We start from the raw sequence: 12,386 nt of genomic DNA, 5'->3' as shown, positions 1-12,386 counted from the left end.
TGTCATTGGTAGCAGCGGAAGCTCTAGTGTGCGGTGAACGCTAGCGAGTTTCTTGTCATTCGTGACTTTTTGATAAAACATTTGTGTGTGCGCTGAAATGTGATCTGTGTGTGCGCTGGAAGTGAAGGAGCAAGCTTAACCACAACAACTCAACAAAACTTATGCGTCGGAACAAACGAAAACAAAATAGCGAAAATGTCTTTGACTCTTTGCATTCTAAAGAGGAATGTAAATTAGGAATTAGAGTAATGTAGAAAGGAATTATTGCATTTAATGTTGCTTACGCAACGACGTTGCCGACGTTTATGAGCTGCACATCGTACGCATTTTCAAAGTAATAGATTTTGGGAAGAGAAACATGAGGAGTTCATGTAAATCTCAAAACATTTTCTCCCAAGTCACTGTTTTTAAAATTAAGTGATATCACATCGTAATAACGCGGATAGTTTAGGTTATTGGCCTTTGTCAATCTTGTTCTCAAAATTACATCGCTCAGTAATTCACTTTACCCGTCATGTTTTTTACAGTACAGCTTCCTGGCCTTTCTGCTTACTCACGCTGTCACGAATGTTATTTTGCTGAGCAGAAAGCTTAAATTTTTACCGGATTATGACTTTATTCTGAAGACAATTCTTACTGTTACAAACTGCACGTACGCAGTAAGCAAATTATGTCACGTACAATAAGTTTTTTAATCTAAAAAAAGTTATGAAGATAAGCCATCAGTTCTATGTTCGTAAATACATCAGTGTTACTGAGCAAAATCCCCATCACTAATTTTTTTACTTTGGCTTAGGTTTCCCAACGAAAGCTTTCATAACTCTAGCTGGTGCCAAATTTGTTGATCGTGAATCATTAAAGGTGAGAGTGATAGATGAACGAAATGTCGTAATTTACAACGTTTGCCTGATTTCTGTTGGCTCCTCCAGCGTGCGATTCTTTGTTAAATTTCCACCACCTTTCAAGCCTTTTAAACTGCAATTGCACGAAAAAACAAAAAAAGAACATCATTTGTTCGAGACGCTCCATTAAAAGATCAACTAGTGGCAGTTCAGTTGAAGTTATCATACAGAAAAAATTTTTAATTTCTACGAAGATGTCAAACAAGCAATGTCTGGGTGAAAATTATGCGAGGAAATTCAGGTCCTAGACGAGAATCTTACACATTGAGTTCACCTACCAAGTGATTATAAGAATGGTGTGTCTACTCGAGTACTTGGATGTGTTTATCGTGGCAGAAATGGTTATGGAATCATTATGTTAACTATTCTATCAAGCACACCTTTAGGAAAAGTAGAAAATGTTAAAGTTTCTTTTAAAAAGAATGGTGGACAAAAGTGTCGTTGCTACTTTATTGCTTTCGTTTGTCATTGCTTAATTTTTTCATGTCTTTTTGCAGACAATTCAACTCAAAATCTTGTCGTACTATTAAGTCAGTATTCTGTAACCGTTTTGAATTACATACAAGCCGTTGTGGTATTCTAACGCTTAGTATATTTGTCTGTCTTTCTGTCTGTTGGTATATAATTTTGCATGGTGGGAAAATTAATACAAAATGAAGGGAGCGCACTTGTTTTGGGCTTAAATTGTTCAATTTTTTCCCATGTATATTAGGTACGGACAGCAACTTATTGATAACAAATGGGACTTTTTTCGTCTCTTATTGCAATAGAAACTGATTCAAACTTCATTTATTAGGCATAGGAAGAAAAATCAGTTTCGAAAATCAGTATTTATATTTTCTTGATTTAAGAATAAATTCTTCTCTTATTGTTGACCACAATGCATTAGGAATATTTGTTGAAAATTATGTGCTTCCCACAAACACAAATTGTCTGTTCCATAGAAGCATAGAAGAAAAAACTTCTCTTATAACTGTTTAACGCTATTTAATGCAATATCAACGATTTTCAGAAAAAATTGATACTACTAACACATATCTGAGTCAATAATACAGAAGCAATAAGTAGTATATAGGCAACATGAATTATAAACTTTCATATAAAAATTTTTGTGCCAAACATTTAATTGGTTTACAGAAAAATTCCTAATTTTTGCAGTTATTTTTTTAGAATTCTAATGAAATATTTACAAAATTTTTAAATTGATTATTTTGTCAGGGCTTAGTGCTAGATCTGTATACCCCATCGATAAATGGAGTCTTTTCCATGCATCAACCTTGTTAGTACATTTGGATCCTATGGCTAATACTAAACTAACAAACTCCATTAATCATCCATTCCATAATAAGTATAGTACCATGTTTTCCAGCATAGACATACATTAATTTTATCAACTTTTTCAACGTTCAAAAAATGGTCTTGATTGCAATGCAAAAGTTCACTTAGCTATTAAATATCCAAATTTTCTCCAACATTTTTTGCTGTTTTGGAGTGCTATGATTGGATGAATTCTTATCCACAAATACAGACAGCGTTAAAACATTCCCAGGCGAGTCGTCTTCATTTGATAAAGAATGCTTAAATATTTTGCTTGTCTCTGAAGCTGAGTAATAACTGCTTACATTCATGGAGCTCGTGCTCGTTGAAATTTGTATTTGTCGTCTTATGTTGGATTCAAGGTCTGCACTTTGGTTGTGACAGTCATTGATGCTGTAGTAACGAGGACTTGAAAGGATCTGTGATCCATTTATTTGAGAAGAATCAAGGTGGGCAGTGGTTTTGTGAGATAATTCAACTTCTTGGGCTCCGTTATAGGGAAGGACAACCATTTCTTTGTTAACAAAACACCATCGAGTGATGTAAGAACGACATTGTCTGTAGCTATCTACGTACAAACCAATAACTGCAATAGCGATAAAGCCAGCATTAACAGCATACGCATATCCTGATTCTTTACTCACTCTTTCCATTTTTGCTTCATACGAGTTGCTAAGTCTCGACCACAAAATCCATGTCAGTGACGTTGTCATTATAAGAAACAATGAAAAAAAGAGCATGATGTGAAGCCAGCCTTTGAAACTTGGTTTTGGAAATTTGATCTAAACAATTTAAATAAAAAGTTAATCCATTGGAGATTTCACTGGTAGCAGTTAGAAGTTTTATTCAAATTTTCTATTTAATGCAAAATTAATGATTAAAGGTGCGTTTCGTGTTCTGTAATAACTGCTAAAATATTATGTTAGCAGAATTGAGCTTTATTAAAAGCAAACGAAACGAGCGATAAAAAAAACAATAGTAAGTACTGAAAAATCATTATAGTGCATTTCGAATGAAAATAAGAAAAATACGAATGCCATTTGAATAACATATCATTTTCAACTTAGCATGAGAGGTACGTTTTTTGAATTTAAAGTCTTCTTCTCGTGTATTTGCACGTAGCAGCTGTTCAGTCAGGCTCAGATAAACATAATCATATATAGCTACTGTTAATCAGGCGGGATGTTATCTCTGGCTTGGCATCGTGGTACATATGTCTGCATGAATGGAAACCACTCTGAACATTTATCGACAGATACTCTCCTTGAATTCCTCACGGCTGCATTGTTCGAAACACCCTGTTGTTCTAGCAGAAGAATTTGAGAAAATTTTGGTAGAAATTTTCTCATTCTTTTGACTTGCCCTTTCCAAATATGCATCATCAACTTATTATCAATTGAAAATTATTTGTAATATGTTGTTCAAATGACATTCGTACTTTTCTGATTGTCGTTGGTATCGCGCTAATAATTGTTAGATACGCTCTATTGTTGTTTGTATCGCGTATCGCTCATTTCAAAATGAATAAATGGCATAAATTAAATCTTATCTTTGTTGAACATTTTCTATGCTCAATTGACATTTGATTATTACTAATTAAATTAGAAACGCGCCATTAAATAAAAAATATTATTGACTACCGTTTGCTCGTAATGAAGGGCAAATGCTGTATGCATTGTACAACACATTTCATGACATCCCACAAAATATAGTGTATATGCTGCAAATATTTGTCCAATTGAGACGAGATCATCGTTTCAATGAATGTCACGTAAAGTAAGTATGATTTCTACGTGTGAGATCGGATTGTCGTGAATTTTGTTACGATAGTTGGAAACTATTATTCTTGACTTGCAACCGTTCTCTTGACATTTACCAAACAATGTTGCTCGCCTACGTCGGCTGGTGCCAGCAACAACACTGGTAAAATATTCTTTTGTATCCCACCACCAACATGGCTGAATTGCAAGTTAAGAATAACTCACAAATATAACTAAACACTGTTGCAAAGTAACCGAAGTTAACGTGATTGGCGTCTTGTTGTTGTTAAAAAGTACTATACACTTTCATTATTTGAATGTTTCGTTTTTTGGATAGTTTTGTCTTCACTCTCCATTTTACTATACCAAACAATTTGTTTACAATAGCTTGAGTAGTTTAAAAATCATCTACTTTTTTGTAAATCCTGTGTAGAGAATTGACTTCTTTGTGGAACAGAAACAGAAGCTCCATTTTATACCTTGCAAATATTTTTAATGCTTCTTGTCTCGGTCTTGAAGATATAATGACATAACTCGCAAGAAGTAGTTCCAGATCCCATAATCCACTTGAGAATGCATGATTGATGAGCAAAACCCACAGAGCCACTGCACCGGCAAGCTTGCATTAAGACTTCATCCTCTTCACTGCAGTGACATATACGACAAATTGGTTGACTCGTAGACAAACTAACATCGTAGAAATGGCCATCGCTATTTTGTGATATCGATGGGAAATGTTCATTAGAATTGAAGGAACAACCTTCTAGGCTGCAATTCCTAAACAATTATTGCAACATATAATAATAATAATCATTATATGTGAAAACTTTGTCTTAATTTTTATTTTTGTATAATAGGGTAGCATGAATATGAACAGCTACTTTTACAATGTTTAATATGTGCGATACATAAACTTTTGTAAATCTGCATCCAATAAGCAGTAGGCTCTGGCAATTAGCACTCTAGAATTTTTTGCTAAGCTGGTGATCTGAGATCAGCAAGTCATTACATCACAAAATCACAACAAAGAACTCATCTTAACAATAGAGGCATAAAGTGTCGATTGTGTTATGATAACCAGATGTTCATGAAACTTTGAAAGAAATTTAGTTTGCATCGTTAGCAACTAATTTTTTATAAACAATTAAAATTCACCTACCACAATGATGAGAAAAAATCATATTTCTTAATGCGAAGACAAATCCACTCACCTTGCTGATGCAAAATTCGCCATTGTGTTGTAACTTCTCTCAAGTTTTTTTCAGCTGCAGTTAAGTAATTTCCACGGTGATGTCACCATTTATAAGTCAATGCACATTTCTAGAGGCGAAAAAAACTTCCGAACAAACAGTGAAAAACACCACGAGTTTCTCTCAAAAGGCCAGAGAATGAGGATGTTATTTTATCTTTCAAAAATCATTATCTGATATTATGTATGTAGATAAACATGTCAAAACAAAAGTGTCCTATAGCTGTCTTCTCTATAAAATTCTCTCTGCTTGCAAACCAAGCTCACTATATGAAATCAACACATTCAAATCCCTGCTGATTAACTAACCTCGTATCTCGTTACTATAAATACCATTCCAAATCATGAAAAGTACTCACCTATATTTCTAGACAAACTGAACAATTTGAAAATGATTGTTAGGTATTTTCGTGGCTCTATTAAAGTCCATTAGATTTTTTATGAAAAATTTCACACTTTTTTAACTATCAAAAGAATGATCTTAGCATTTTTTAATTCAAGCCAACCTCAAAAGGTAAAAAGTAACTTTAAAGGAGCTATTTGTCTTGGGAAAACTCAGTAACATTTGTTTGTTTGTATATCTCAGCAGTTTTCCTCATATATAAGCAGATTTTCATTTATATAAACAATACACAATTTTTCTGACAAAACACCTTCATCACATTGCAGAACTTTCGTGTTTTAAAAATTCGTGTTGAAAGCTTTACTATAGCAATGTCTTTAAAGAAATAAACATATAATCGTACCTCTTTGCAAATTGTTTTTCCAGTGTGTCAAATGACGATCTGCACTAGCATTTTAAAAGAAAATATTTAAAAATCCAGAAAAAAGGTTTTTGTCCAGTGTTAGTATTTTGTATGCAAAAACAGCAAATTAATTTAATCCAAAAACGTCAACAATGATTACTGATCGCATACATTACCTGGATAGATAGTACAACTAAGAGAATTCGTTACTTGCAATATTTGATGAAATATTTTTATTTGTTGGATAAACTTTTTACCATTATTTATTACGTCAAAATAGACGTTAAAATATTCTGTTGCTAAAACTTCCTGTGCACATTTTCATGTCTAAGAATTACCAATCTCATAATCACACAAGCCAATGGTTCGTTAATTCATGTTAATTTATGCATAGGTAAGTTGTTTGACAGACCATCTTTTGGCAATCCGCTACTTTTAGCCCCGTCCGTTGATATCCCAATTTTCAGTGAATTAATCCATGAAAAAAATAAATCAAAAGATTTATGGGATTTTGTAGACAATTAAGTGATTTCGGAGGTTTGCTAAGAATTCTCGAACATTGCATGGCATGCAAAAGTTTTGACACATGTAGGCAAAAAACATGTCGGAAATTTGAGTCGCTGTTATTGCCTCAACATCTTTCGAAATGAATTTTTGCCACTGACAATGTGATATAAAATTTATTTTTTTATTATTCTAAACACCAATTTTTTTCAGTGCCCTTAAGGTATGGTCGAAGAGAACCTACTTTAACAGATAATATTTCCGACATATTGTGCGACAATCCTGATGGTGGGCAAATATTAAAGGAATGTAAATTTGGTGAGCGATATACGGAATACTGTTACTTAGACTACTTTTACACTACTCAAGATCAGTCTGAAAACGGCGTAAAAAAGTAACACAACCGGGTTGCGTTTACACTGCACCGAGCGTATGTAGAACGTTAATTGGGGGGGGGGATATTCAGTTGTGCCCTACTGATTTCTTTTGATCACGTAGGGCACAACGGAATATATGAATATGCACCCCCCCACACCAATTAACGTTCTAGTTACGCACGTGGTCGGACGAAAACGGAGCGCTGGCATTGTGGTGTAAACTAATAACGCTACACTTTAGATACCAGTTCTCTTTAATTTGTACCGTGTTGTGGCGCACAATTGAAATTTGTAAATGGCGATCATTTTATGTTTTGGAAAGCTTTTAATGACTGATCCCTTGTAATTATTAAAAGTCAATGTTTTTCATGACTTATGTCAAGAGATATAAACATGTAGTAATATGCAAATAAGAAATGGCGCCATTGTTCACAAACAAAGAGCGAATTTTGAGAGCAAGAAACATTATGTGTGAACACCCTGAAAACTGTAGCGGAATTTAAACGGATCACTGTAAACGCAGTAAAATTCTACCGTCACTTTTTCGCTCCGGCATAGTGTAAACGTAGTCTAAATGTTGTATGTATTTAGTCCGAAAGAAAAATTTTGTTACCCATTGATATTGTTACATGTGGTAGAGGAAGGATTATTTTTACTACTCAAGAAACGTTTCTGTAGCTGCCAGATCAAATTCGTTGCGATCTGAATCGGCGAACATACCAAAAATTTGGCTTTTGCTATACAAGGTGTATAAAAAAACTTATAGAAAACAGATAGAAAAACCTCGCTATATTATTGATTGCCTAAGATCTACAAAAATCATTGATGGAATAGGTAGTTTTACCTCCAATGGTTCATCAAGCAGTAAAATTTTTGCAAGTAATAACCATTTGTTGAATGTAGAGTGAGAATTGTGTTACTAAATAGCACTTTTGAAATAGCTTGCGCACAAAAATGACAAAGCAAAAAATCAATTGGAACATGTGGGGATAAAACATGGCGCATGTTGTTTAAGCTACCAAAGATTTGAGAAACCTGCCTAAAGCGTACGCTTGGCATCCAAATCACGAACTATTCCCCATATTTCAAAATTGCTCCTTGGTAACAAAGCTTTCACTCTAAATTGGTTATTATTTGCAAAAATTTTACTGTCAAATGTACCATTGGAGTTCGAAATAACTACTTCCACAAAAGTTTTTGCAAGCAAATCTTGCATGCGACTTTAACGACGTTTGCCAAACACTTCAGTTTAGTTTTGTTTATACACATTTTATACGTTTGTTAAAAAATTGCGGTCTAGCTCTATAAAATTTTTGCTTCTATTAAAATTTAAGTTTTATGACTGTACTCATTAAAGTTGATTTGTTTATGTTGGTACCTGAAGAAACAAGTATGTGCTGGCAGTGCTGCTACAAGTTATTTTGATGGTGTCCTAAATCTAAACGAATTCACGAAACTGCATTAAGTTATCGATTTGCTCTTTAGCATTTTAAAATAGAAAAATATGCATAGCAATGTTTTCTGACAGATCTAAGCTCTCTACTGCATGAGTATCGGTTCATAGCAGTAGAGGAGCACGGGACTAAACGGGTTTGAGAAGCTCGCCATATGATGTTAATTAAGCTATCATCATTTATGCCAGTCTTCACAAGGTATATCATGTGTATGCAAAGTTTTCTTTCATTCTGAATTCGGGAGCAGTTTATTTAACTTTGTAAACATAACGAGATACGGCTTACGGTTACAACTAAAAATATGAATAATCATGAGTACAGTCATAAAACAATGTTGTAGCACTAGCCCTGTGGTCAGTCTTTATATCTTATATCCTATATTTCGGAGATATGAGAACTCTGCAATTGGTCACAAGAGACAACATTTAAACAATTTTACTGTAGGCCTCAATTTAATACCACAGTTGGGATGGCCATATTGTCTAGTAATTAAACAATCAATTCATAACTTTGAACTTGCATTTTTAAATGGAGCTGAGTATTTCGAAATATAATTTTGGGTTACGCAAGGGCCGCTTGAGCCCTGAGGGCAACACAGGTCACAGGTTATTAAAGAAATGCGAAACGACACTTAATAATGCAATCCCACCCCCGTATATTTTGTTTATTACACTAGGAACCATTTGGAGAAGGACGTTTGAGCACAATTCGTTTTGTTTATTGCCTTTTAATCATTGCATTTTGTTTAGTTTGGAGTGAAATAAAAGGACAGGGCGCGCGCATACATTCCTAACATATATTCAAACCATACTTGCCATTATTTGGATTGTTTACAAACTGTATATGATTGTTTACAGCCACCCAAAAAAGTCAATCATTGTTTAACAAACAGTCTATGGATTATTTGAACCTCCTACGGATTGTTTTCAGCCATATATGAATGGCAAATAATACGACGATGATATATCATGTAACTAAATAATAAAAAACAACACTCATTATAAGTTAAACATTTTTTTACGTTTGGTGCCCCATATTATAGTGTTAAAAAATTTTCTTACATTTGGCACCCCATAAGATAAAACATTCTACTTACATGGGTATACTTGCGTCGCCCAAAATTAACTTCACAAATCCAATTAAATAAATTGAATTAAATTGTTTGATTGATGCATAAATGATAAAGTTTTGTGATATTTTCCAACAGCTCCAGTTTCACCACAACAATTAATTAAACGGCTTATTGAAGAAGAGAAAACTCTTCCATGAGTTGGTTGAGAAGTTCAGAAAGCGCCTGTTTCGAATGAGAATTTTACCTACGTCATGGGACACGTGTTGACATCTTGATGTGAACCAGTTTGATTCTGTTTGAACAACCAATCAAAGCAAGTTACTAGTCCAATATTAATCAATTTAGTGATTAGTTGTTGTAGGTCGTGCATATATATAGGTCTTTACGACACGGTTGGTTCGAGTCGTCGTAGAGAAACTTCGATGTGGAAGACGGAAAAGAATTGGTAGCAGAAACGAATCGAATTATTTTCTTAACAATGTGCAGTAGTCGCCAACACTTGATCATCTTCATTTGTGTTTGTACGTGGTTGTCGACTTGTGTTGTGAGAAGTTTCGGCGCCGTTGAGCAGTGCATTGATGGTGTTTATCACAAATTAAGACCTACACCAGAAACAGCAGAATATAAATTTTGTACACCTTGGAAGAATCTGACTTGCTGTACAACACAACTTGACAATGAGATAGTACAAGGCGACTCGCCAAAGAAGTATAACAGCACGTGGCACATGTGTGGAAACCTTTCACCCAATTGCTCAAAACATTGGAAGCGACAGGTAGGTGACGTTAATGAGTTACCAAATTATACTTGCTTTTCCTTAGCACTTGCCACACAAAATTTGTTTGACCTATGAGATGCATTGGGCAACCATGACTTATATCTACCAAAAGAGTAAACTTGTTTAAAAATATGATGAAGGATCGGAAATCTTACGTATCTTTGGCAGTGACACACGTTGCTTCATTGAGCAGTTTTAGCTGCATATTTGATCAAGTAACTTTTTTATCTAGGAGTGTTTTTACCAATGTTCACCTTATGTGTACAAGTGGAAAAACCCATTGTATAAAGGAGCTTTTATAGGTAAGGAACCAAATGTTTTATTTGGCAAGAGTTATTTTTGATAAGATTTGATAGTTTTGATAGTTTTAAGCATGAATTATGTTGACCATGTCTTGCTTACAAAGCAAATCAACTACGTAGTGAAATGCTCTTGGCCAGGGATGAAGTCTGTTTTGCCTTTTTAAGTAAATATGTAAGTTTATGCCTAGGTATATCTACGAAAGATTGGAATATGTAGATTATAGCTGCTCTTTTCAATTTCAAAATACTATAAATAGAGTGCAGTTGGTTTGATATTTCTAAAGAAAATTACTATAATAATATGGAATAAAATATTAGCAATTTAGATGATCTATTTGTGTTCTTTTATTGGAAAAGCAATGAATGATATTTTATAAAAAAATGACCAATAGTGTGATAAAAATTTTGCATATTATGACTAAGATATCATCTCATTGCCATGTTGATTGCTTAACATATTTGATTGAAAACTTGCAATGGTGCATGGAAGAGTCTGTGTTTATGATTTGATTGTTAAATTGTTTATTTTTGCTTATTTTATTTATCATGTGTCAAGAGTGCACTATAAATTCATATTTATATGTTTGCATTTTGTCTGTCTAAATTGTGGTGAACATCATTTTTGGAGATCTTTGTGGTCATTCCAGCCATTGTGTATTTTTGTGTTTAGTTATCATAATAGTTTGTGTTATCATGGCACTTCAATGAAATGAATTAAATAATCAGATTAATTGATTCATTTTATCAAACTCCAATCATGTAGCACTCGACATTTTGCTGACATAAAATTGCAAATCAAATAGTTTGTTTGATCTAACTATCAATTACATACTCATATTGTAATTGTAATTTATCACGCAACAATACTAATGGAATGGCAGATGGGCTATGAAATATTTTTGATTATTTACACATAGGTGTCCCTATTTGTGCCGAGGAGTGTGATGCTTGGTATGAGGATTGTAAACATGATCTCATCTGTGTACAGAATGTACTTAGTGAGTACAATAAAAGTGAATGTTCTCAAAAATGTGTCAAGTACTCAGAGATGTATGGTAATGGTGAAAGCCTGTGTACCAAAATGTGGGGAGATTCATACAAATATGTCAAAAATAATGGTGAAAATTGTATGAAATTTTGGTTTGATGCATATTCACCAAACCCCAATGCAAAGGTTCTTAAAGAAGGCAATGGTTCTGCTTTGAAAAGTACTCCTGTAAAATTGCTGAAGATGACAGCCATGTGTGTCATCTTTGCCGTTTTATTGTTATAAACTGAGTAACTTTTTTGTTTATGTTTAATTATGTGGCTAGTGTATCAAACCATTAGTATGATTTATTGTTGCCCATGGAATTTTTGTTAATGTACTTATAGAAATTAATGCATGCAGAAAATATGATATTAAGATGCCATGAATTCCTGTAAATACTCACATAAACAGATCGCGCCGTGTGCATGGGTCAAAATAATATTCAAAATTAGACTAAAAATTAACTATCTATTCTATGTTCTTTTACATTACATCTTCAGTATCCGTTTGAGTAAAAATTCATAAATTTAGAAGCTCTAAAATGCTAGTTCCTGGAGTGTGGAAGAATATTTGACCTAAAACTGACGGTCTGGAGATTTTATCTTATCTTAATTTATAGAAGAATATTAAGCCATATGTTGAGTATATTCACAAAAATATTTTATTAAATGGGCCAATCTCAATAAAATAATGAGCATAGCAATATGTATGTATGGTACACGATTGCCAATTTTTTTCCACGATTATTATAAAAGCAGCCACATATATTAGAAGCTTCATCTTATGATTGTGCGACAAAGTAAATGGTTTGAACCCGGGAGTATCGTAACATGTTTGTGGATGAAGTTCGTCCAGGTTAGTGGAGTCCTGAGGAGGACTGTTGGTATTGATGTAG

The 12,386-nt window shown here is 33.7% G+C and overlaps 2 protein-coding genes and 1 long non-coding RNA gene across 3 annotated transcripts; 1 reads left to right on the top strand and 2 right to left on the bottom strand.

Annotated features, from left to right (window-relative positions):
* Positions 1-1,990: 1,990 nt before the first annotated feature.
* Positions 1,991-5,213, bottom strand: LOC124456331 (E3 ubiquitin-protein ligase MARCHF4-like). Its single transcript, XM_047006803.1, has 3 exons — positions 5,191-5,213; positions 4,459-4,756; positions 1,991-3,001 (listed from the first exon to the last, which is right to left on the bottom strand). Exons 1-3 carry the CDS (start codon positions 5,211-5,213, stop codon positions 2,345-2,347), a joined length of 978 nt encoding a protein of 325 aa, XP_046862759.1. The 3' UTR covers positions 1,991-2,344.
* A 3,878-nt stretch (positions 5,214-9,091) lies between these two features.
* LOC124456296 lies at positions 9,092-9,633 on the bottom strand. Its single transcript, XR_006952206.1, has 2 exons — positions 9,406-9,633; positions 9,092-9,283 (listed from the first exon to the last, which is right to left on the bottom strand). It is a non-coding gene; the product is annotated as an uncharacterized LOC124456296 (long non-coding RNA).
* Positions 9,634-9,700: 67 nt separating this feature from the next.
* LOC124456295 (riboflavin-binding protein-like) lies at positions 9,701-12,194 on the top strand. The gene is made up of 3 exons (XM_047006773.1): positions 9,701-10,156; positions 10,392-10,461; positions 11,379-12,194. Exons 1-3 carry the CDS (start codon positions 9,860-9,862, stop codon positions 11,732-11,734), a joined length of 723 nt encoding a protein of 240 aa, XP_046862729.1. The 5' UTR covers positions 9,701-9,859; the 3' UTR covers positions 11,735-12,194.
* The last annotated feature ends 192 nt before the right edge of the window (positions 12,195-12,386 follow it).

This window comes from Xenia sp. Carnegie-2017, unplaced genomic scaffold (assembly GCF_021976095.1).
Source record: "Xenia sp. Carnegie-2017 unplaced genomic scaffold, XeniaSp_v1 HiC_scaffold_45, whole genome shotgun sequence".
Lineage (NCBI taxonomy): Eukaryota > Metazoa > Cnidaria > Anthozoa > Malacalcyonacea > Xeniidae > Xenia > Xenia sp. Carnegie-2017.
This window is presented reverse-complemented; position numbering and strand designations above follow the sequence as displayed.

What these genes read in the sequence shown, in the direction of transcription:
- LOC124456295 (XM_047006773.1), top strand. Translation starts at nt 9,860, where the DNA reads ATGTGCAGTAGTCGCCAACACTTGATCATCTTCATTTGTGTTTGTACG. An exon ending in CAAAACATTGGAAGCGACAG is followed by an intron (nt 10,157 to 10,391) that starts GTAGGTGACGTT and finishes TTTTTTATCTAG; the next exon opens with GAGTGTTTTTACCAATGTTC. An exon ending in GTATAAAGGAGCTTTTATAG is followed by an intron (nt 10,462 to 11,378) that starts GTAAGGAACCAA and finishes ATTTACACATAG; the next exon opens with GTGTCCCTATTTGTGCCGAG.
- LOC124456331 (XM_047006803.1), bottom strand. Translation starts at nt 5,213, where the DNA reads ATGGCGAATTTTGCATCAGCAAG. An exon ending in GCGAATTTTGCATCAGCAAG is followed by an intron (nt 4,757 to 5,190) that starts GTGAGTGGATTT and finishes ATAATTGTTTAG; the next exon opens with GAATTGCAGCCTAGAAGGTT. An exon ending in GCATTAAAAATATTTGCAAG is followed by an intron (nt 3,002 to 4,458) that starts GTATAAAATGGA and finishes TAAATTGTTTAG; the next exon opens with ATCAAATTTCCAAAACCAAG.